Here is a 25,218-nt window from a genome sequence, read left to right as displayed (position 1 = left end):
CAGAAAAAAAAGAACTGTTGAATCTGGATGTTGATTGAACCATACTATTTCTTTTGTTTTTGGTGCTGTTGTTTTTTCCTTTTTGCTCTAATTCTTCTCTTATAACATGACTAATGCAGAAAATATGTTTAATATTATTATACATATATAACCTATATCAGATTGTCTGCTGTCTTGGGGAGGGAGGGAGGGAGAAAAATTTGAAACTAGAAATCTTATAAAAACAAATGTTGAAAACTATCTCTACATGTAACTATAAAATACATTTATTAAAAAAATATATCATGTAACCAGTGGTTACTCTACTTGAAGTAGGGTGGCTTGACTACTTTTAAGGACTCTAAGTACAGTAATGTGACTATGTCACATATTTACTTACATACATACACACAGACACACAAGTGGATTTGAGGTTTTACTCAGTCAAGTCATGTATGTGTATATGTATGTGTATGTGTATATATACACATACACATGCAAATACACACACACACACATAAGTCATTAACATTTTATATTGGCCTTGAAAATAGCAAACAGCAATAATATCCTTCTTCCACTAAAGTCCTTTTGGAGAGCAAGCACTTTCAAGTTAATTTACTTTTACTTCAGTTATCTTTATATGAATTTGTCGATATATTATCTATTCCCCTACTGTAAAGTCTGAAATATTAATATACCTCTCACATTAATGTATAATCCTCAGATTCATATATTTAACTTTCACAACTTCAAACATTCAGGAGATTTTATTAGTAACTGCATATTCACATTTTTTGCTGATGAAATAGAGAAAAAAATGAAAGGTGCAATGTGCATAAGTGTGTGGAGTGGCTAGTATTCTACCAGGTGCTTCGCTGGTCTTATAAAGTAAAAAGCCCCCTCAGCCCATGCATGTGTTGCATACTGTCTGCCTTTAAAACTCAAGCTTTGTGTTGCAATTATGCCTTCAAAGCATAATAACACAAATCCTTTGGGCTCTAAGTCCAAGTGTACAAAGTCAGTGATGCAGCTTAGTAAGAAAAGAAAGGTATTATATAAATTTCATGCTGAAATGTCTGTAAGCTGCTGTCAACCTAATCTATCAGCTGCTTAGAGACACATCAAGGCTGTCAATCCCATCATTAACCATAGCCTCATCTCCCAGCATTTCTCCCTTGATTTTCAGAAGGCAGCCAAGGTAGAGAGTTTTTAGCAGTATAGTATAAAGTACAATGCCCTCACACCATCGTCTGACAGAGTGGAAGGTAAGATTCAGGTTAAAAAAATGTTTTAGTTTTAAGAATTTTATTTCCTGTACAACATTTATGGTACTGTAGATTTCATGTGTTACAAAAAGATAATACTGTCTGAAATCAATGTTGTTGGTTTTTTTATTGAAATGTTAGCATCAAAGGTCACAGAATTCTAGGGAATTACTAACAAGAAAAATGTTTTGCAAGTTACCAATTTTATTTTGTGTACTGCATTTGAAGGGCTATTTTATGGTTCCTGTGTTACAAAAAGTGCTTATCATCAGAATTAATGTTTTGTTGTAGGAACTGCAAGCAGGAAAGTATATCTCCAGCACTCTCTAGCAAAAGATTACAGTTTTTTGTGGCCTTGGGAGCCTATTCTCCTATTTCCCAAAGGTTCAATGTATAAACATTCACATTTTTGACTTTCATGCCATTTTCTAGGAACATTAAATCCTCCTTGAAAATTGAAGATTAATTGTACATGACCAAATCTACTGCAAACTCTTTTCCTGAGGTTTCATGTTCATATGAAGGTTCCCCAAGTGGTTGCTCTGTTCAATCCAGCCATCCTAACCTGCTCAATCATGAAGTAGCAGCTGCTCCTACCCTACCCACAACTTATTACCTGAAGGAAAAGTGTTGACCTTTCTAGAAGATAGAAAATTCACCCTACAAAAAAAGAAAAAAGTCCTTTTCTTTTGGTTGCCCCTGCCTTACAAAAGATGATCCTAAAAACATTTATCATTTTCCATTGGTCTTCAAGGGTTTTTGGTTTGTAAACATTTCCATCAGCGTGTAAGAGTACCCCTAAAGACATACCCATCTTTAAGACATAGGATTTTATGAAATTGCCAACACATCTCCCCTTTGTCACTGAAATTGGAAGGAGGGGTGGCACACAAAACAAAAGCATACAACTAACTTGAAGCAATTGCTCTTAAGGAGACACTAATGAAGTGGTATCCAGGTTGTTGCCTTTTTTTTTTTATATACATCATAAGCTAAACTACTAATCCATGCTAGAATGAAAGTCTATTTGTGAATGATTTTTTTAATAACCAATAATAGCAGAGTTTAGTTCTTAGACCAGCTAGAAGTTACTCCCAAGACTACAAAACTCAAAAACCACTTCTGTAGTATAGGGAAACAGGTCTTACTACATGGAATGCAAAAGAAGGCACAAAGGAGTTAAGCAATTCAATAAGCCAGCACCATGAATAAAATCTACTTTTTGGATATCTCCAATAAAACACCCTGTGTCTTGCAGAATTTTTACATACATACTTATGCAGAGAAAGAGAGAGAGAGAGAGAGAGAGTGTGTGTGTGTATATGCATGCACCTGGATTCTTCCAAGAGTTTAAATTAATCCATATGGTGCTATTGGGAGGTAGTGATCCTAGATAAACAGATGTGTAAAAAGACAAATATGTGGAGTAATTCCTTTTTGGTTGCTCAGAACAATCAGTAGCAGGGCCCAGATTAAAAATAAGAAATTCCAGCCTGTCAGACCTGACTCCAAGTTCACAGGTTCAAAACCCTAAGGCAAAATAAGTACTAACAAGGGAAAAACATTATCCTGAGTAAGAAGTCTTCAGCATAATTCATATTAGTGAACTATTTCACCACCATAACTAAAGTGTATTAAATCACCACTAAACACGAAAGAGACAAATTTTGGTTTTCTACCATAGCAAAAGCAGTAAAACAATAATTTCTGCAAACCACGGTTCTCTATGAATTAATTTGATCAAAAGTCATGAAATCACAACATAGCCAAATAACTTAGACTTAAGAGCACACAGGAGCTACCTTCATCCCCACTATGTATTACTAAAGGAATTCTAAGTGGAGCTATTAAGTTTGACTTGTGTAAAAAGCTGGCTTTCTCAGGCAAATTAGTTTTATATAGGAATATATTTGGCAATTTTTCTATTAAAATGTGAGAAAATAATTATTAATAATGGATTTCTTGGGGGGGGACCCAGAGATCAGTTTCTCAGTCCTTTCTCCCCACTATTTCAGAAAGTCCTGTTCACCTTGATCTGGGACCAACCCAAGGGATCAAAAGAAATGGAGATGGATCCTTTTGTTGACTTCAGTGAAGGACTGATGGGATTAAAACACACCTAGATAATGGACTTTACCTTCAGCAACTTAAGTGAGGGTCTTTTGTATTCTTCTCCTGGACACCAACTGTAGAGTTCATTTTAATGTAGACCATTTCAAGTCATGTCAACCAATGGAATTGAATGATGCCAACCAATTAGTTTTGATCAACATATAATGAACTGCCTCTATCAAAAGAGGATAAAAACCCTTGGAAGATGCCATTAGTCTTTTTTGGGTTTTAGAGTTTTGTGTCACCTAGGTCTTCTGAGGTCTCTTGTGTCTCCTTGAGACCACATACTATCTCACTTGGAGGCATGACATGCTCAAGCACTCTCCCTGAGAATAAGTCATTTACCTTCTCTCAGTCTCAGTTTCCTCCTTTCCAAAAAGAAGAGGGTAAATGAGAACCATCACACTAGAGCTACAATATCCAGAGTCATATAGTCCCATCCTCTCATTTTGCATACAAAGAAATCAAAGCTCAGAGGAACTAAGAGACTTACTCAAGGTCATACAGGAAGTCAAGTGGCAAATCTGGGATCCAAGTTGTGGTGCTGCACCTTCAAGGTCAGGTGCAGATTGTCCTAGCCGAGTGATCTTTAAGATGCCTCCCAGTTCTGTATCCTATTATACCACCACTATGTCGATGAGGTTAGAACAGGGGTTCCCCAAATGAATGGTTTCCCCTTCCTTCTCCAGTAAGTTTTCTGGCAAGGACAGTGGAAAGTAGCAACACCTATCCTTTTACACTTCGGATCTACTCTGTTAGCACACATCCAAGTCCAAGTAATCTCCAAGAAGGAAAAGCCCTTTGTTCTCACCAAAAGGGACAACAAGTCAACAAGTATTTATGTAATCACTTGGTCTAGGCACTGTGCTTGGGAAACAAAGAAAGGTATTGGAAGGGAAGGGAGGGGAGGTAGAAGGTACTTAGGTAGAAGGTATAGGAGTTGATTTCTGAGACCCCTTTCCAATCCTAAGGTTTTATGTCAGGAGAGGGTAAAAATGTTTTGTTACGAAAAAAGAAAAGTGATGATGGAATTAGAAAGAATGGTCACTAAAATTTGATTAGACTCTGAAGGGATAATTTTTAGAAAGCACTGGGCGGCTGGGGGGGGGGGGCCAGAACTAGGTACCTCAGTGGATAGAACACTGGCCCTGGAGTCAGGAGTACCTGAGTTCAAATCTGACCTTAGACACTTACTAGCTGTGTGCCCAAAAAAAGGAAGGAAGGAAGGAAGGAAGGGGAAAAAAATCAGACTATTAAATTGGGCTCAATTGGCACAAAGATTGAGTTTATATAGAAATAAGGAAGTGGCTACCAAGGAAGGTTATGACTATATCCCTGGAGATTTTAAAAAATGGGATAGAAACCATGTGACTTGGATGGTTGAGGTGTTCACTTGCCTACATCTCAGTAAACTTTATAGATTCCCTTCCAACTCTAAAGCTTTATAAAGATTTCAGCTACAGGTGTGGGTTTGTATACATACACATATTATCTGCAGCTGAAATCTTTATGAATTATATATAGTATAATAATTATAATACTTACATAGTGCTTTAAGGTTTGCAAAGTGCTTTACAAATATTTTATTTTACTCTTACAACAACCCTGGGAGGTAGGTACTATTATTATCATCTCCATTTTAGGGGTCAGAAATTTTAGGTGAAGAGAGGTTAAGTGATTTGCCCAAGATTACACAGCTAATAGGTGTGTGAGACCAGATTTATACTCAGGTACTCCTGATTTGAGGCATAGTATCCTATCCACTAAACTATCTAGCTGCCTTAGAGAGCTTTGTAAATATTAGTTATTATCATTAGCATTATTCCAACCCAAAATATCTGGAGTGGGTAAATCAAGGAAGTCAGTAAAACAACTAGGAACATAAATCAGGAAGTCTTATCTCCCTGTATTCATCCTATTAGGCATGTGAGTGTGCACATGCATGCAAAAACACACACACACATATGTGTATATATCTGTGTATATGTCTTTATATCTTTATATCTATATATACACACAATCACATAGAAACACACATACATACATACACACACAATGGATTCTAGAAAACATTTTGCTTTTCTTGGGAAAGGCATTAAATTAGTCCCCTAATCTCCTTCTCTATGTTCCTTTAAATTGTTAAATTCATAACCTACTTTTATAAGATCCACTACAACTAACTCAATCCAGGAATTCCATAAGCAGCCTCTCCTGGTGTCCTTTAATGTTAATGTTTTTTTTCTCTGATATTATCTCCAGTTACCTTGAATATATCTTGTTTGTACATAATTTGCATGGCATTCCCTATATCCCAACCCCATGAGAATGTGAGCTCCTTGAGACTAGGGACTCTGTTTTTGCCTTTATTTTTTCACAACTGCTTAGTACAGTGCCTAACATATTTTAAGCGCTCAATAAATATTATATTATATAATATATTGTATAATGCTTTAAAGTTTTCAAAATGCTTTATGAATATTTCTTTGATCTTCATAATAACACTGGGAGGTCCGTATTATAATATTATGTCCATTTTATAGATGAGAAAACTGAGGCAACAAAGGTGAAATGATTTGGCCAGGGTCATACAACTATTAAGTGTCTGAGGCATGATTTGAACCTGGGTCATCCTAACTACAAGTTAGGCACTCCACCTACTACAGTGCAAGCTTGCTGATTTGCTGACAGGAACAATGATTAAAAATTGCAGAGAAGGTGGCTTTGCTTCAATAGAAGTAAAAAGTTCCTGATAATTAGAGCTATACAAAAGTGGAATGGGATATATCAGGATATAAGAGCTCCCCACAACTAGAGTAATCACTCATATCACAAGTGTTGTAGAGTGTCTTTAATTCCATAAGAGCTGGCATAGATGACCCTTGAGGTCCTTCCAATTCTGAGTCACTTCAATTCTACCAGCATTTATTAAGCACTGACAGCATTCACAGCAAGGTGCTGGTTACTGAAATAAGATATGGCTTCTGCTTTTCTGGAGTTAAATTCTAAGCAGGATAACTCTATAAAACAAATATTTATTTCATACCTATTGTGTGTATCCCTTTGCCAGGCATTCATGGAAATAAAAGATACTTCCCCAAAAACCCACTTCTTTCACATAAGATATTTCCTACAACCCTTCAGCATGTGAATAAGAGGGCTCCATGTATTTGTTATGGGGTCTTTGGTCCATCATCAGGATGTGAGAAAGGAGAAATTTCCTCATATTTTCTAATGATTCACCAAGCCATTAATTTCTAAAATAGGCTGGTTTTTTCTTCATCAACAATTTTAGAATATGGCCAAGTTCAAGCTCCATCAGAACACCATCAGGCTTAGGTCAAAAACTGTCTGTATTATTAATAAACAAAAACACTTTTTTTTGCCTCCAAGGTTTCCTTCAAAAAATAACAGCCCAAATAAGAACCGAACTAGAATCTGGGAACCACAGGTAAAAATGAGTAAAATCTTAGCCCTCACGTTCTTGAGAGAGACATCTACCACACAAGTCTTAAAATAACATTCTAGGGGACAAAATTTGCTAAAAGTTTATTTTCTGAAAGAAAAAAAGTTAATTTCCTATGGGGCAGCTAGGTGGTGCAGTGGATAGAACACTGGCCCAGGATTCAGGAGGACCTGAGTTCAAATCCAGCCTCAGACACTTGACACTTACTAGCTGTGTGACCCTGGGCAAGTTACTTAACCCTCATTGCCCCACAAAAAACAAAGAAATCCAGATTGTATTATATTAAGAAAGTTAAAAGAAGGAGCAGGGTTGTGTGTTCCAAAGAGGGTGTCTAGGTAGATGGCTGGCTTTGTTGGTTTTTTTGTTATGTTTTTTATGACAATGTGCAAAGTTATTTTCTGGGCATGTTGATCAGAGTGGGAATTATGGAAGTTTAATGTAGAAAATGTCATACGGAATTCAATATTAATGGTAGGCTATTTAAACAGAATCTTAGGTACTAACTCTAAGTAACATATTATGATGGCATGTAATGGTCAAGTGAAATGGAAAAATCAAATTTGATGGATCTACTATATTCTAAGCCTAATGACGCCTCTGGGTGCAATGGAAAATTTGGCTATGTCTTAATATCCCATGAATTTAAATGACAGTGAAACAACTCCAAGTAATGATAATGATAATGGAGATAGTGGTAGGGGAGTATAGTGTACTGAGAACAGTATATGAGGAGTAAGCTTGAAACATAGTTATGAAACTTACTAGCTATCTGACCTGCAGCTAATCAGTTTACCTCTGATCCAAAATTTGACAGCTAAGTGGCACAGTGGATAGAAAGTTGGGCCAGAAGTCAGGAAAACCTGAGTTCAAATATAGCCTTAGATACTTACTTAGGTTACTTTGTGACCTCTGGCAAATCACTTGACCTCTATTTGCTTCAATTTAACAAATATTTATTAAGCTCTGACTATGTGTCAGGCCTGTGCTAAGTGCAGGGAATACAAAAAGAGGCAAAAGACAGTCCCTGCCTTCAAGAAGCTTATAATCTAATATGGGAGACAATATGCAAACAAATATATAGAGAAAGCTCAACACTGGATAAAGAGGAGGGAGAGCAAGCATTCTATCCTCTGGGGGACAGCCAGAGGAAATGCCTGGAACCAAGAAATTGAGTGCCTTGTTCATGAAATAGCCAGGAAGCCAGCATCACTGGATCAAAGAGAGTAAGATATAAGAAGCCTGGAAAGGTAGGAGGAAGCTGGATTATGAAGGACTCTGAAAGCCAAAGAGAGTTGCATGAATGGAAGAAACATCCACACTGAATTGCAGATCCTTGAAAACCTAATTACAAAGCACTATGTAGAATAAAGAGAAAAATTCTGAGAATTCAATTTAGGAAAAAGCAAACTATTAAGTCATCTCAAATACAATTCACAATAATTACTTCATTTAGATTACACAGGTTCATTGTATATATAGTCAAATGAATAATTAGGTGAGAAAAAGGAAATTATTTTTCCCTGGTTTTATTCTGCCTATTTACAGAAAGATGACTATATGGATTACAGAGAGGGGAAGAATAAGCAACTAATATAGAAGTATGCTGGATAACTCTTCCTCTGTGTCTTCACTCACCTTTGTCCTGCAATGCAATTTGCTGCTTGTGAAGTAATGCCACTTCCCTCCCCAGGGCTTTCTTTTGTCTTTCCAGCTCATTTCGAAGAACCAAAAGTTTCAACTGTAGGCACTCACTTTCCTTTTTCTAGAGGAAGGAAAAAAAAAAAGAGACCTTCAGTATTCATAAACATTAAAAAACAAGTGTCGGGGCAGCTGGATGGTGCAGTGGATGGAGCGCCGGCCTTGGATTCAGGAGTACCTGAGTTCGGATTCGGCCTCAGACACTTAACACTTGCTGGCTGTGTGACCCTGGGCAAGTCACTTAACCCCAGTTGCCCCGCCAAAAAAAAAAAAAAGTGTCAATGAATACTCAACAAACAACTAGGTTTTACTAAGCTTCACAATCAAGAATAGTCCCTGCCATGCCCATCAACTGGGGAATGGCTGAACAAATCGAGGGATGTGATTATTATTGAACACCATTGTGCTATAAGAAATGGCGAGCAGGATACTATCAGATAAACCTGCAAGGGCCTGCCCCTCCCCAGTGCTTCTCCCAGACTGATGAGCAAAAGCCTTTTTTTCAATTAAAGCACAAGGGTTTATTTATATGGAACAAACTTAGAGTTAAATACAAAGAGAAATACGATCTTAACTGCATTTTAACTTTCTCCCTTCCTCCCATGCATCTCTCACCTGTGTCTGGCCTGTCTGCTGCACCCACACCCACTTCCCTCGGCTCTATGTCTCCTTTCTCAGTTCTCTAGCTGTCCTTTCACTGCTCCACTCCTCCTTCAGTCTCTGTAGAGTCCCTGTAGTGTCCCCCTTTCACTTAACTTTCTCTGTAGTCTCCCCTCTTCTAACTTCTCTCTCTGTACTGACCCCCACTTCACTGTCTAACTTCCCTGGTATATAAAAGGCTCTCTCATTGGGAACCCGGGGCTTGAGGGAGCTGTGCCCCCTTTGCTCCAAGGCCCACGGGGCTTCTTAGCTCTGCAGCTGAAATGGAGGGGGAGGGGCGGCTCCATTTGGGGCACCAGAGGCTAATTTTAGCCGCCCACATCAGTCATTCCTTATTTGCCCTTGGGCAAGTCCTTTAACTTGTCTGAGTCTCATTCTTTTCATCTGTAAAATGGGGATAATAATAAACTATCTGCTTCATAGAGTTATGAGGAATAACTGTTCATTTATGTGAATGTACTTTATAATATTAATATATTATATAAATGAAAGCTTTTATTGATTTTTATTTTTTTCTTCCTTTAAATTTGTTATCAGGTATAATCTTCATTTGAAAGATGGAATGGAAGGAGTAGAGAAATATGCATTTATTAACAGCATTTTTACCAGGTACTATGTTAAGCCCTTTACAAATATCTCAATTTGATTCTCACAACATTGTGAGACAGGAACTATTATCAGTTGAGGAAACTGAGGCATAAAGAGGTTAAATAATTTGCCCAGGGTCACACAACTAGTATCTGAGGCCAGATCTAAACTCAGGTTTTCTTGACTCCAGACCTAGTGCTCAATCCACTGCTCCATCTAGCTCCCTGGTAAAAGAGATAAAGCAATTTGTTCAAATTCACATTAGCTGAAGTACAGTAGAAATCATGTGAAATGAATTGAAATAACTCTCAAGACCCTAAGTATTTTCTGGTCATATGAACTACAAATCAGGCCACTTCTCCCTGGCCTTCATCACCACCTCCTGTCCCCTTCATCACTGAAAACTTGAATTCTACATGGTCTCTGATAGGAGGGCTTCTAGCTTAGCCTGTCTGGAACCAAAACACCACCTTACTTTCTGGCCACTCACTACAAATCTTCCTTCTACTCTTCACTCCAAACACTTCTTTCCCTACTTCCCTTTTCCACTGTTGTTTTCTTCCCCCAGTAAAATTCTTCTTGCCTTGCTCCTTGAAAGCAGGGACTATCTTAAATCCCTAGCCCTTAGCAGAATTACTTGTTAATTAATGCCTCTTGTATGCCACTTGTGATAGGATCACTATTTAACAGGGTTAGCACCCCTCCTTTCATAACCACCCCCAACATGAGTTAGGCTAGTTTTGCCCTGAAAGTCAGTGCCTGATTGGTTCAAAGGGCTAAGGCTCAAGCTGAAGCTCACACCAACAGGCCTCAGCCATTGCACCACATCATGCTGATACCTGAGCCATAAAACAGGAACTTGAGAGCAAGAGTGAGCAACAGACTTGGGAACGTGTGGTAAGAAAGCCTAGGGATTATCCTGTTACTACACCACAACATATAATTTCTCCTACAGAGGGAGCAGGACATGGGTGGGCTTTTACCGCCTGGAAACCAGGAAGGATTCAAGAGTACTTTAAACAGCAACTTAATGAGTCACTGGAGTGTGGCTGCTGAGGTCATGGCCCAATAGAGGCAGCATGGAGACACTCCACAACAGAGTTACATAGGCTTGGGGAGTTCGCCATGGACTTACTATGCCCTTCGAGGCCTGTTGAATCAGTTACATGCTCCAAATAAAGGCTGTCATTTGGCCTTTTTAAGATGGCTAAGATGGTTATATTCATCCACATGGGGATCTGCAGCGGAGGGGGTGATTATTCTCAAGTAAATGGGTTTGACAAATTGATTGGCTCTACTGGGGGTGAGATGGTACACTACATTCAATGACCAGCCTATCTCAGGGGCAATGAGATCCCTCTTTGTGGGCAAAGTCCCAGATAAAGGGCTTCAGTCTTTAGATATAGGCCTTTACCACAATAGAACCATTCTGCTACAGACTGATCAACTAGTGAAACTGGGGCAGGAGATCCATCCGGACAGTGGTAGTCTGAATGAATACTGCTATCAATGCAAATAGGCTGTCTGAGGATAGGGGCACAGAGCTCCTCATCTTCCTAGATGGGCAAAGGGAGAAGACAATCTCATAGGGTGCTCTGAGAATGGCTCATGAAACAGAAGGGAGCTAAAAAAGCAATTGATGGCCAGCTTGTGGGGGTACTAGCAAAACTGTACTGAGAAATCCAACACAGGAAAGCAAGAACCCTTCAACACCATTCAAGCCTAATGAACGTGATCCTCTCCACAAAGGTCCTGCTTCATCTGGATCACCCACATGAAGTTACAGAGAATAGACCATGGAGGGAAGGGGTACTATGAGCTCCTGGGAATCAGTATCTGTGTGAAACCTCTCAGCAACCTCTATGCAGGTTGTGTGGATAGGGATTAAATGCAAATCCTTAGAGTTACCCAAACCATCCTATATATTTAACACCAAACAATATCAGGTCCAACAGGGGTGAAACCAGGTAATGCAGGCCCAAGGTGAGTGGGATGGGATTACTGACTTTACCAATGCTATTTTATGGGGGTGCCCTTTCATATATCTTCATTTGAGTAATGCTTGACTTTCATAATGTTGCTATGTTCACTTTTGATTTTTGTGTGTGTAACTATTCATTTCATTGGCATTGTTGTAGCCACTGTGTATATTTTTTGGAGGGCTCTGCTTACTTCACTCAGCATCAGTTCATGTAGCTCTTTCCATGTTTCTCTGAATTAATCACATTCATCTTTTCTTAAAACACAGTCCTATTCCATTACATTAGCAGAATTTCTTTAGCCATTCCTCAATCAATGAGCATCTACTTTGTTTCCAATCCTTTACTATCACAAAAAGTACTGCTACAAATTTGGTGTATGTGGGGACTTTATTCTGATCAATGGCTTCCTTGGAGCATAAACCTAGTAATAAAGTCTCTGGAAAAAACGGTATGGACATTTTAGTCCCTTCATTTGCATAATTCCAAATTACTTTCCAAAATGGTGGTTACCATTTCATAACTCCTGCAACAAGGGATAAACATGTGCATATCATTTCACAATTCCTCCCACACTGATTACTGCCACTGGTTGTGATCTTTGACAATTTGCAGGGTATGAGGTGAAACCTCAGGGATGTGTTTGGTGCCTTACTTTTTAATAGGAAGGAGCAGATAAAACTGTTTCTTTTATTATTATTATTTTTTTTATAAAGTCATTTCTATATAACTATTGTGAATGTATATTTATTTACTTGGAAAAACTGAAATCCCTTAGCTGATATAGTGGTAATCCTGAACACCTGATGAAAGTGAGAGAGAGACCTTGGGGGCAGACCCTCTGAAGAAGCTTCTAAAGGGATAAAGATTTGGTATCAACCAAATGATGAAGGTCCTAAGCAGTGGGAGGTTTTGGTGAGTGTGTGAAAATATGGGGAAAGACTCAGTATTAGCTTAGACTCCAAGATATGCTGCCTGAAAGAGGCTTCTCATCTCCTAGCCACTTGACTACAGATAAACCTGGAGATGGAATAAAGAAACAGTAACTGTGATACAGGTGTCATCATCTGGTCTATAACCCTGATTTTCCTTGTACACAATGTACTGCTTCTGCTCATCACCACGGCCTCATTATCTGCAAAAATTTGTCCTTGCCTACCACATAAACCAAAGAGTTTAGATCTGAGATTGGGTCATTCTGAAAGGGCAAAAAAACCCCAAGGATTTCTGGGCTTTGTTTTCTTCCATATTTTTTGTCACGCCTTCAGGGAGCTTTAAAATTTGTGGTCGTTATTTCTGTGTGGTTTTTTTTTAATGTTATCTTTTTAGTTTAGTTTTTTTACTCTCCCTATTTTTTTTTATCTTCCCTGGTACTGCTTATGTCAGGCTCCTTGCAGCTTCAAGATTATGATTTTCCAGTAAAAATTCTAAATCCATTTGATTGGAAGGTCCTCTAGACGATTCATTCTTAGGGCACTGTCACAAAGAGAGAGCATATAACAGCATCTCTGTCAGAGTTCTCATTTCCTCTACCACATAAATTAATTAAGCTGGTTTTGTTTTCCTTAAAAGACAACAAAGTTGTCTCAAAAGCTTGACTCAATTTCCTTTTGGCCTCTGGCCATACTGGCATGGATGCCTGGTCACCTAAAGGCATAAAAAGGCCCACTCCTGTGGAGTCAGGGACCTTCAAATCTGGCAGATGTCCTAAGACTCTGTGAATCACAATACCTTGCCCTGATGACCAGGCATGGAATCCATAAAACAGCAAGAAGAGCTCACTTCTACCTGGCCTATGTGATGCAGAAACCTTGTTGATTATCTTTTCTATGTTTTGGCTAAGTAAATCTCCTTTGATTAACTGCTGAATGACATTTCATTTCATTTAAATATTGAACTTCAGGATACTGGCTTAAATTAGATCCACCCATTAAAATATTGTACGTAGTCAGTCACAAGTAACACTACTGTAGTAACCCCCGGAAGGAAGAGTGGGAGGGTGGAAGGGAGGGTGGAAGGAAGGGAGGGAGGAAGGAAGGGAAGGAGGGAGGGAGGGAGAGAGAGAGGGAGAGAGAGAGGGAGAGAGGGAGGGAGGGAGGGAGGGAGGAACAAAAAGAAAAAGAAATCCCAGATAAAGAATTGCCTCCTTTATTTCCGTAAAAATAAATTTCATCTACTTTGATGCTGTTCCCAAGGCCTGGAATTTTTTGTGATACAGATAACTCTAATCAGAAGGCATTTGTGCAGGCATTCACAGTAATACCAGTATATTACAGACTATATGTGTCCATATAAATCAAAAACTGTCTCGTTTCCATTTCCAACACACATACTAATAGAAAAGATAACTTGAAAAATGCTAAAGTGCAACAGGAAGGGGAGAGAGGAATAGAAAGGAGTAATGGTAGCAGCTGATCAGAAGAATTTACTATGTAAATTACTTACTTGTTATCTAAACATGATGATAAACAAGATGACAACAAGATGATAATAATTATAGTGTGGTATAAAAGACAGAAAGTTAGAGGGAGAATCAAAGACCTGGATTCAAGTCCTGTCTTTGAAACACATTAGCTGTATAGCCATGGGCTAGTTGCTGGACCTCTAAGTGCCTCAAGCAATTCTCTAAGACTATAACTGGAGATAGGTTGTGAATTGCAGGAGTGGAGAAAGTTTTAAAACACACTGGGTGTTTCAAATGAGTTAAAAGATGTAAAGTTCTTTGCAAACCTTAAAGTGGCTATATAAATGTTAGTTAATAACTATTATTATAAACCTACACAGTGAAATCAAAAGTCCAAACCATAAGACAAATAAAAACAGCAGTTCCAGTTTTGGTTTGGGTTGTTTTGTTTTGTTTTGAATGATGCAGTGTGGTATAACAAAGCACTTTCCTCACAAAAAAATCTTATTTACACAGACCTATAAAATTTACAACACAATTTTCTCCTAAAGAGCCTTCGAAGATGGGTCGTGTATGTCTTATTTCCCCATTTTACAAATGAGAAAACTAATGCTAAGCAAAGTTGTGTGACTTCTTGAACTAAGGCAGAAAGCATCGGAGCCAGAATTTGAACCTAGGTCCAGGTGCTTTAAATCCAGTATTCTCCCCATTACAACATGACATATCTCCACAACCACCATGTGAAAGTGGCAAAGAAAATGAAAAGTGCAGAGTAATAGGTAGAAAACAATTACAAGGCTGATTGAAGGAGTGCAGTGAGGGTGCTACAAGGCAAAGTTAAAACAGAGTAGAATGGGCCAAGCTCAGTATTTCCTAATCAAGACATCATAACTTACTAGAGGAGGGGAGGTAAGTTTCAATCAATGTAAGCATTCATTACACAAAACAAATGTGGAACAGTCCCTGCTCTCAAGGAACTTATTCAAAAAGTAAAGTGCTTTGACCCAACTTAACAAAGTCCCAGTAACAAAGCTTTGGTTAGAATTAAGGTTTCCCAATTCCTAGACTAGTCAGTGTTCCTTCTACTACTTCTTGTATTCAAAGACACTGTCTATTATTCAGAGGCCTCCCCATCTCACAACAGAACCCATTGCCCCAACAATTTCTCTCCAAAGTGCATTTCTCCCTATCACTTAAGGCATCCTGAGACACATTTACAAGTATGCCATGTAATTAAACAATCTGGAAAGTACAGTCAGTTCTACTATAATGTGACATTTGCATCCCCAAAAAAGGATCATGCTATGCAAAAAATCACACAATAAAAACCCCAGGTCCCCAGGGCTTATGGGGGTAAAAGGATAAGGAGAACAACATTCAAAATTTTCATCAATGACACATTAAAAAAAAGGAGCCTAATAAAAATGGTAGCACACTTTTATGCATATTAAATGGTTAAGAAATACATAACTAATACAATAAATAGTGGCCCCAGCCACTGACCTACAACTGAGGCTGCACTAGCAAGTTGGGTGGGCTGAAACTCCAAGCCTCTGGCCACAGTGGAAGGGAGTAAAGAGGGGACAGGATGCTGCTGACCAGCCCTTCTCCAAGCATTGCTCCTATTGGACCAGAAAATATACAATAAATATGTACTTTGCCTTGAAAAAGGTTGTAGAAATGGAGGTATGAAGGATTGTAGCTTTGTGACATTTAAAATCTAATGTGTGTGGTCTACTTTTTTCTGCCCCCAGTGTGTGTGGGGGGGGGGGGGCTGGCGGGCGAGGGGCAGGCGAGGGAACTAGCTAGGATTTACTTAGAAGTAGGAAGCTTCAGCAAAGCCCATGATATCTGACAGCTTATTAGTTATTGTGAAGTGGCACACTTTTCTGCATTCTGTTTCTCATGGAAGAAAACATGCAGAAGCAAACTAAAAATCTGCTTTACATTCAAAATGTTCCTTCATATTTTAATTGCATTAGAACAAATTTGCTTTTTCAAAACACACATTATAATAGAACTGAAAGAACTGAGATTGAAAGCAATATAGTGAAAGGAACACAGGCTTTGAAAATAGAAGGTCTATATCCAAGCCTTGGCTGTGCTGCCTAAGTAATTCAGTGACCTTGGGCAAATCACTTAACCTTTGAGCTCAGTTTCTTGATCTGAAAAATGGGGTTAATAATACATTTATTACCTAATAACAGAATTTTTAGGATCAAACATAATAATCAACATAAGACACTTGAAAAGTTCTATTAATTCATTAGTCATTATTATTGTGGCCACTGTAAACAGTTGATCTGTAACTCAGAGATAATGGAAAACCGCCAACAAAAAATACTGGAATAAACTAGATTAACCAGTGGCCACGGAAAACAATTTTTGGCAGCTATATACAGAACAATTTGGAACAATAATTTCTCACCCAAAATATTTTCTTCCTCCAGTTCTAAACAGATGGCACTACCAGTCCATTAAAGCAGTCAGTCCAAGAAAATAGCAGATAAGTTAATAGTTATTAGTACAAGTTGGCTGAGGCAGACACTGTTATTCACAAAGAGTTCTGTTGACAAATGCTCTGGAAATCCCAGGTGGAAACCACCTGGCTTCCTTGAAGATTAGCTGAAAAATGACAAAGAACAAGCATGGTACCAAAGAAGAGATATGAGAAGATATGCCCAGCCCACTACTTTTCAGGGGTAAAAGGTCTACAACTGTAATACATTACATATATTTTCAGATGGTTTCTTATATATTAATCAGTTTTATTGATTTTACCCCCTCTTTGCTTATTTAAAAATATTTGTTTGGTGGAGTGGCTCACTGGGAGGGGTGAAGGACATATACTAAAAAAGAAAATTTCTGGTAAAAAGACTTAGCTGAAGTGTCACCTCCTCTAGGTTACCTTTCCTAGTCCCCTCAGCTACTGGTGACTAGCTACTAGTCAACTTTAAGATGACCTTCCACCTCTTCTTTCATGTTTTGATTTATATATATTTTCTTCCCCATTAAAATGTAAGCTCCTTGAGGGCAAGAGTTATTTTTCTTTTTTCTTTATATTCCTATTACAGGCACAGTGCCTGACATAAAGTAGGTGTCTTTTGATTGATTAATGAATGAGTAGATAATCATGGCATCACTTCTGACCTTTTCAAAGCATAGCAAGATCTTGGAGTGTCTTCTGAATCATAACAGGGAGACTATTAAGAAATTTCTTTCTAAAAGTCCACAACAGGAAAAAGGTGGAAGGAGAAGTCAAACAGAAATAACAGTAGAGAAATAGGACTGAAACAAAAAAAGTTAAACAGCACAACACCCAAACAGTAGTAGAATCAATGTTTTTGTGTGACTTAACTACAAAAGGGGAGGACGCAAACAAAAGGAAGAGGGGAAGAGGATAAAGGAGAATAAGTGAAGTGCCCAAATGAAGTCAAAAATTAACAATGAAAGGAAAATAACTTGCAGTCTCTCAGGAAGAAGAGTCTACAGGAGAATGGATGAGGAGGCAAAAGGAGACATTAAAACAAGGAGAAAGAAAAGGGTAAATCTTGTTTCAGTGGAGGGAGGGAGTACCACTCATGGATGCTCCCATGGGGGAAGAAAGATATTACTGTATAAAGGGAGATGGGGAACTTACAATGGGTAGTAATTTTGTGCTTAGAGAGACCAGTTATTCTTCCTCAGATGAAGGGCAATAAAAGATCAAGAAAAGTGGGGATGTACAGAGAGATATCAAGGCAAATGGAACAAAAATAATCATGGAGAGAGCAATTGTCAAAAATGCACTACAAAAACAGGGGCATGGGAAAATTCTTACTAAGGCAATAAATATCCCATCACCTATGAGAATTTCTTAGAACTTGGCACAATAGAAAAGGGGAGGAGGAGGCATCAGGGGGCAATATCTACAAGACCATAACATAGGAACTGTTTAAAAGAAGAAACCCAAAATTGATACCTGAGAGCTTTAATTCCATGAGGAATAGAGAGACTAAAGAAAAACTAATTAAGTATGAGAGCTATGAACCAAAAATAAGGGTAAAAAGGGAAGATAAATAGTGAAGACAATGAGGGGAAAAATCATTTTTGGAAAAGGTATAGAAAATGAATTTTGAAAACTGAGGAACAAAACAACAAGGAAGAGAGGAAGAGGGATATTATTTTACTTAACAGATAAAGAAAAAAGAGAAGAAGTAGATAACTAGGTAAGAGGAAGAAAGAAAAAGAAACTACTGAGTTAAGCAAAACTCTAAAAGCTAAGGAAAGAGGTAACAAGTGGGAAGATGAGGTAGGGTTACAGGCTTAAGGATGAGGAGAAGAGAGCTAGTGGGAAAAAGTGGTTACCTTAAAACAGATTAAACTAAGATAACTGAAGAGACAAAGTACTTGAAGAGGAAGAAAGGGGAAAAAAGACCTAACTTGGGGGGTAGGGCTGGAGGATAGAGTGGATACCATTAGAGACAAGGAGGAAAATATAAATCTCTCATAACTTTGAGTATGAATAAGTTAAACCATCCAGGAAAATGAATAAGAATGACACTGGATAAGGGAAAAAACAATCTACTGCTTACAAGAAATACTTTAAAAACAAAGAAATACACAGAATAAAAATGAAAAGCTGGGGAAATTTTTTTAATGCCTCAGTTAAATCCAAAAAAACAGGAGTTTCTATCATACTATCAGAAAAAGAAAAAGCAAATATCCAAAACATAAACAAAGATTAAAAAAGGGAACTATATTATGTTGACAGCAGACATCAAACCAATATCAATATTAAAGTTTTATACACCAAATGCATTAACATAGATATTCATAGAAGATAAATTAATTGAACTATAAGAAGACAGACAGAATACAACAGTGACAGGAGAGTTCAATGTCCTCACCACTTTGGATAAATCAAAAAGAAATATAAACAAAAAGGAATATATAGAATTGAACTGGTGAAGACTCTAGAGCTAAAAGACTTATAGCATCTTCTAAATTAAGCTGATAGAAAGGACATTTCTCCCAATACCACAGGGAATTTTTATAAAAACTCACCATATAGAAGAGAACATAACTATTTCAAACAAATATAAAAAGGCAGAAATCGTAAACATATCCTTTACAGACAAATAATGTAATAAGAAAAATCAATTAATAGAACAAAAACAAAAGACATAAACCCAAATATAGTTTGACCATCAAAATCCTAAATAATAAGTCAAAGAACAAATCACACAAATAATTCATAATAATGTGGAAGAAAATGATAATAAAATAATATAACAAATTTCTGAGAGGCAACTAAGTAGCTGTCAAAGAAAAGTATGTATACAGAAAACCACATTAACAAAACAGAAAAGGGGAGAAATACTCCATACCCCTTTTCCGCCTTTTCAAACTGGCAGAAAACCACCATCCTCCACTGTTGAGCTTGAGTTTTTAAGGAATTAGAATCAAAGCTAAACAAAATTGAGATGATAAACTTGCTGCACATGCATGCATACATACACACACACACACACACACACACACACGGAGATATGTACATGTGTACGTATTTCCACGTATATATGAAAAGGGGTATGACTGACACAGGATTAAAAATTCTTTCCAGAAACAAACCATAACATGAATATCAATATATGGATAACTGGTAGTTAATTCCATACCTCAAGAGAGGGTAAGGAAATCTAATGTGGGATAAGCAGCACTGAGTGTGTGAAGTCAATTTCTTGCAGTTATAAGTTTTAAACTCATATATATAGTCTGTCATTTTGTTCTTTATAAAATGTCACCAATTATGTTTGAGAAAACCAAAATTAAATATATTTTTTCCATCATGAAACAAATCATATACTGTCACCTAGTGAAAGTAATTTGGCAGATCTGCAGAGGGGGAGGAAACAAGAAGCCAGAAACCTAGCATTTTATTCCTAGACACAGATTCTGAAATAAATGGAATAATATATACCTACCCAAAAAAGGTTAAAATGAATTTGTGCCCCCCTCCCCATTCTGCCCCTTTAAAAGATAAGGCCTGGAACTGGATTCCAGGATTTGTTAACTTTCCAAAAGGAGGAGATAGTTTAGAAACTTATTCAATCACAATTCTACTTTCCATTTAAGTAGAACTGCTTCACTGTGACAACCCTCCCAACAACATTTTGGGCAGGTTTCCAAAGTAATAATCAGATCATCTTTCCTATAAGGTCATAGGATAACTCAGATTCACAGTTTATAACACTTGTAAGTGTGACCAGTGATTTCCTCAAAACCCTAGGAGGTGGAGAACACAAGTACTATTATCCTTGTTTTACAGAGGAGGAATTTAAGTGAATTGTCCATGATCACACAGCTCAAGTCCAGGTTTCTTGACTGCAAGTCCAGCATTCCAGGCACTAACCATGACTATCTCAGACTCAGAGCTAGAGAGGAACCCGAACCCAAGCCCCTAGGAAGTAGCACAATTTCTAGTCTCCTACCCAGTACCATCATTCTGGAGAAAAACGCAGTCTACACATCTGCAGGTGCCACAGTCACACTGACTAAAGACTCAAAAACAAAGTCCTGGTCACCAAGGTTTGTGGCACTGTCATGCAGTTCAACATCAGAATGGGGTGGGATATGATTACTGGAAATGACATTACAGAAGGAGTATTATTACCTGCTTCACTGCTGCACTTTAGAAGCCATTCCATTTCATTTGCAGCTGAAAGCTCTCCCCACACCTTTCTTTTCCTTTCTTTACTTTTCTCTTTTTTGAGTGTGTGTGGGGCAATGAGGGTTAAGTGACTTGCCCAGGGTCACACAGCTAGTAAGTGTCAAGTGTCTGAGGCCAAATTTGAACTCAGGTCCTCCTGAATCCACGGCCAGTGCTTTATCCACTGCACCACCCAACTGCCCCTCCCTAACCCTTTCTAATGAGGGTTTGTCATCATCCCCATTAGAACATGAGATCCTTGAGAGCCAGCACTTTTCTGTGCATGTTCCCAGCACTTAGCATGAGCCTCTGAATATAGAAATTCCTTTATAAATGCTTCATTAATTCATTTATTCATCAAGGGGCCTTAGATGTCTCCTAATCTCATTTTGAGAGGAGGAAGCTGAGGCCCAGAGAGGTTAAAAGATTTGCCTAACAATGTCAAGCAGTGAAGTAACAAAGCAGGAATTTTTGAACGCTATTAACACCAAAGTCAGGGCTGTTTCCCAGCTAGTTATAGGTTATATGACCTCAATAAAATGAAGGTGATTAACTCGATGATCACAAATATCCCTCCCAGCCCTAAGTTCTATGAAAAGCTATAACATCCCATGATGTGGAGTCATTTACGGAGGAATCACTGACAAGTGGGCCACATGCATGAATGTAAAAGCATACTGTAGGTACCACATATTCTACACAGGCCTTGGCATCTGAGGGTTTGAGCAAGTCACATGATATCAGCGACTCAAGTCCAATGTATAGGCCAAGTACAGTGTTTCCTAGGTAGTACTAACATCCAGCACAAATGAGGCACTCACAAGTCACTCTAAGGTTAACAATAAGGATGCTTATTTTTCCTTAAGACAGCAAGGATACTGGCACTTAGCTTCTCTGAAATGATACTGGGAGGATGCGGCAGGTCACTAGGGGTAAGGATCCTAACTCTAATCTTGTTGCCTAAGGAAACAGGAGCTATTAGATATGAGTTGGAGGAGAAGCAATGGAAGTAAAATGAAAGGGGCTCCTCCTACTCCATTTCCTACCACTCATCTTGGACAGAGACCATCTTACTATCTCTTGGCATTGGAAGATAAAAATCTGCTAAGTGAAAGGTTGAGAGAGTTAACTGAGGAGTCCTGTCATCCTATGCAATAACTCATAGAGTTACATCTCTGTTCTAGTGAGTTCAGGTGGGGACAGAGAAGCTTTGTCCCTCTAAAGGTAAGCTCCCTGCTCACCTCGTTACAATGTAAATACAGGAAGTTAGACGAGTTAGAAATAGAAAACCCAAGCAAGTAGGCAATTTGGAATAAGCCACTGCATGAGAAATCAATCTCCGGATCACAGGACCAAAAATTTACCTCACTCTTGTAAGCAGAATGGAAGCTGTGGAAGATTACTATAAGGTGGGAAGGGAAAGGAATAAGCATTGATATAATGACTGCTATGTGCCAGGCACTGAGCTTGGTACTTTTACAAATATTTTCTCATTTGATCCTCACAATAACCTTGGGAGAGAAATGTTATTATTACTCCCATTTTACATTTGAGGAAACTGAGACAAACATAAGTCTCTTAATGAATCTTCCTGATTCCAGGCCCAGTTCTCTTTCTACTGTGCCACATGGCTGTCTCTATAAGGAGCACAAACCAATGGCCCTTGAAGCTGCAACTTTTCTGAGGCTACTACATAATATACTACACATCAGTAGTCATTGAGCACCCAACCTAAGTACATTCTCTGTTGTTGCATTCTGAGATTTCCATCCTTGAATGAGTTATTCAAGATTCTAATCAAACAGAGTAGCGGGATCTAGAATGTCTCCATTATTAAGTGGAAATGGTATATTTAAGAATATTGCAAGCCCCTTCACTACCATCGTAAGCACCTTTATTGTAAATAAAGTCTTTGGTCTCCCTGTGGATAGTGTCCTTAATAACCCCCCTACCTCATCCCCTTAACAACACCAACTCTCAAACCTAGGCATTTTCTAATCTACAATTCAAACATCTCAGACGCTTGGTACAAAGATGGCTCTACCGACTGTGAATATGATGTTCCCTTATTGGTCCTTTACCAGTTTCCAGTAAATACCTGAGGGATGAAGAACTTGGGCAGTCTTCCCTGTGAGCTGAACTCTGAGCTATCTAACAGCCTATACAGTTGCCCTCCAAGGAGGGAAGGAGCAAGTCATAATTTATAAAGACATACGGATTCTTAGGCTGTTGTTTCGGCTTTACCAATGGAATGAGAGTCTAGAAGCTCTACATCAGGGCTTCTTAAACTTTTTCTACTTGCAACTCCTTTTTGCCTGAGAAATTTTTGTGTGACCTTAGGTTATATAGGTATATAAAATAGGTATACATAACTTTTTACAGTTAGAATATTTTTGCAACCCCCACATTCAGTTATGGCTCTCTCATTCAGTAACATTCAGTTACTCCATATGGGATGGCAACCCACAGTTTTAGAAGCAATGCTCTAGATTATCAAGGTTACCTCCAGTAGAACTTAATTGACACAGCCAGGTACTTCCATATCCACAAAGGGTGGGGTTGGGGGGTGCCAAGGGAAGAGAAGGAGGAAAAAGGTGTATTTTTAAAAATACATAGAAGGAAAAAAAAAAGAAAATTAAAAGGGGCAGCTAGGTGGCACAGTGGATAAAGCACCAGCCCTGGATTCAGGAGTACCTGGAAAATTAAAATCTATATTCAGGAGAGCACTTAAAGACAAGTAGGACAGTGCTGGAACTACCATTTAACATGCTACATATAAGAAAATCAATTTCATATAATTCACCTTTCTCTGTTCTTTATATAAGGAAATGTTCATATTAATATTTCAAGTTCATAACTTATTTTTAAAATATTATAAGACATTTTTTAAAAATCAAAAGGCAATGGAAACTGTGGAAGAACCTGAGAATTCTTATACTCCAAGAAGAAAACATAGCTAGAAATGTGAACCTAGGAATAGATATCTCCCTAAGAGAAAGGCAGTAGCCAAGAGCCTGGGGAAAACAGACCAGGTAATATAAATGAATGGGAGATATTATGTCAGTCAAAGGGACAAGTTATACAGACAAATGGTTTATAAACTCTTAGCTTTCACTCACAGATATAATTTTACAGTGGATACACTCCTAAAGTTCTCCTAGTTTGAGGTCAGTCTTCTCATAGCTCTTTGGTGCTATTTTCAACAGACCTCTGGATCAATTATAACCTACCTATACCTATCAACTCACGATCCTGGTATTACCATACTTGCTCTAACATCAAAGAATTGCTAGGATTTTTGTCATGATTGTTCTCTTTTCCCTTTTTTTAGAGGGTGCTTCATGTGCTGTTCCCCCAAAGCACATCATCAGTCCAAGTCATTTACCACTATGAATAAAATATGCTCTCCATCCTGGAGGGAATATTCCAGGATTAAGACCAAGAGCAGGATTGATGTAGACACCACTGAGCCTTTGTATTGACTAGGTCACTTGGTATAAGTGATTCAAGTCACATGCATAGCCCTCCTTTGTCAGAGACAGAGAACAAGGATATAGGTATTACCATAACAATCTATTGTTCAATCAAGTTGGCTAAATGTATTAAGGCCTGTCTTTGGTAAAATCTTTTGACAAATCCCATGTAAATCAGTGTCAAGAAAAAAATATAACTCTTTAGACCTAATGGACTTCTCATTCCACTATGTACTTAATCCAAACCCTTTATTTTAAAGATGAAGAAATGGAGGCCCAGAGAAACCAATTCGCATGAAATAACATGTGGAGAGTGAAGGGAGGGTTAAGAGGAAACAATTTTCTGTATCCCGTGCTTCAAATACAGAAATATCCTATCTTTGTTTTGTTCTTAAATCTCAGTCCAGTGTTCTCTGCAACAGATTCAAGGGGTTCAAGTCAAAATCTCCTAAATACAAGTCAATATTGCATTCAAACATTAGCAAGTACTATAATGTTGCTAAGATAAAATTTAGAACCAAAAGCTAAAAAGAGATAATTTAGTGATAGATTCTAGAACTAAAAGGAACTAGACAGATCATCAAGTCCGGGACCTTCAAGCTAATATTTGCTGACCCCTGACCTAGTCCAATTCCTAATTTTTCTGAGGAGGAGACAGTTAGTTCTAGAGAGATTAAATGATTTGCTTATGGTCAAACTGGTAACAAGTAGAAGAATCAAAATTCAAACCTAGGTCTTCTAAATCCATATACATTTTCCTTCCACCATACATAAAAGGGAAAGAAAATGAGACCCCAAAGGAGAAGTTAATAAGCCTAAAGCCACACTTTATCTTAATCCTTTTTGGATTAAGGAAAAAGGATCATCAGTCTCTTTGTTCAGGGAACACACAGGTCTAAAAGT

General features: G+C 38.1%; 1 protein-coding gene across 3 annotated transcripts in view; it reads right to left on the bottom strand.

Moving 5' to 3' along the window:
* The window catches only part of UVRAG (UV radiation resistance associated), a 372,875-nt gene that overhangs the window by 212,369 nt on the left and 135,288 nt on the right, over positions 1 to 25,218 (bottom strand). For all 3 annotated transcript variants that reach the window (XM_043995097.1, XM_043995099.1, XM_043995098.1), the window contains one exon: positions 8,458 to 8,584. In XM_043995097.1, the coding sequence (XP_043851032.1) occupies positions 8,458 to 8,584 (127 nt within the window). The remainder of the gene's footprint in view (positions 1 to 8,457; positions 8,585 to 25,218) is intronic.

The sequence above is a fragment of the Dromiciops gliroides genome, chromosome 3 (assembly GCF_019393635.1).
Source record: "Dromiciops gliroides isolate mDroGli1 chromosome 3, mDroGli1.pri, whole genome shotgun sequence".
NCBI classification, from domain to species: domain Eukaryota; kingdom Metazoa; phylum Chordata; class Mammalia; order Microbiotheria; family Microbiotheriidae; genus Dromiciops; species Dromiciops gliroides.
Note: the sequence above shows the minus strand (reverse complement) of the source record. Positions and strands in the feature narration are given on the sequence as shown.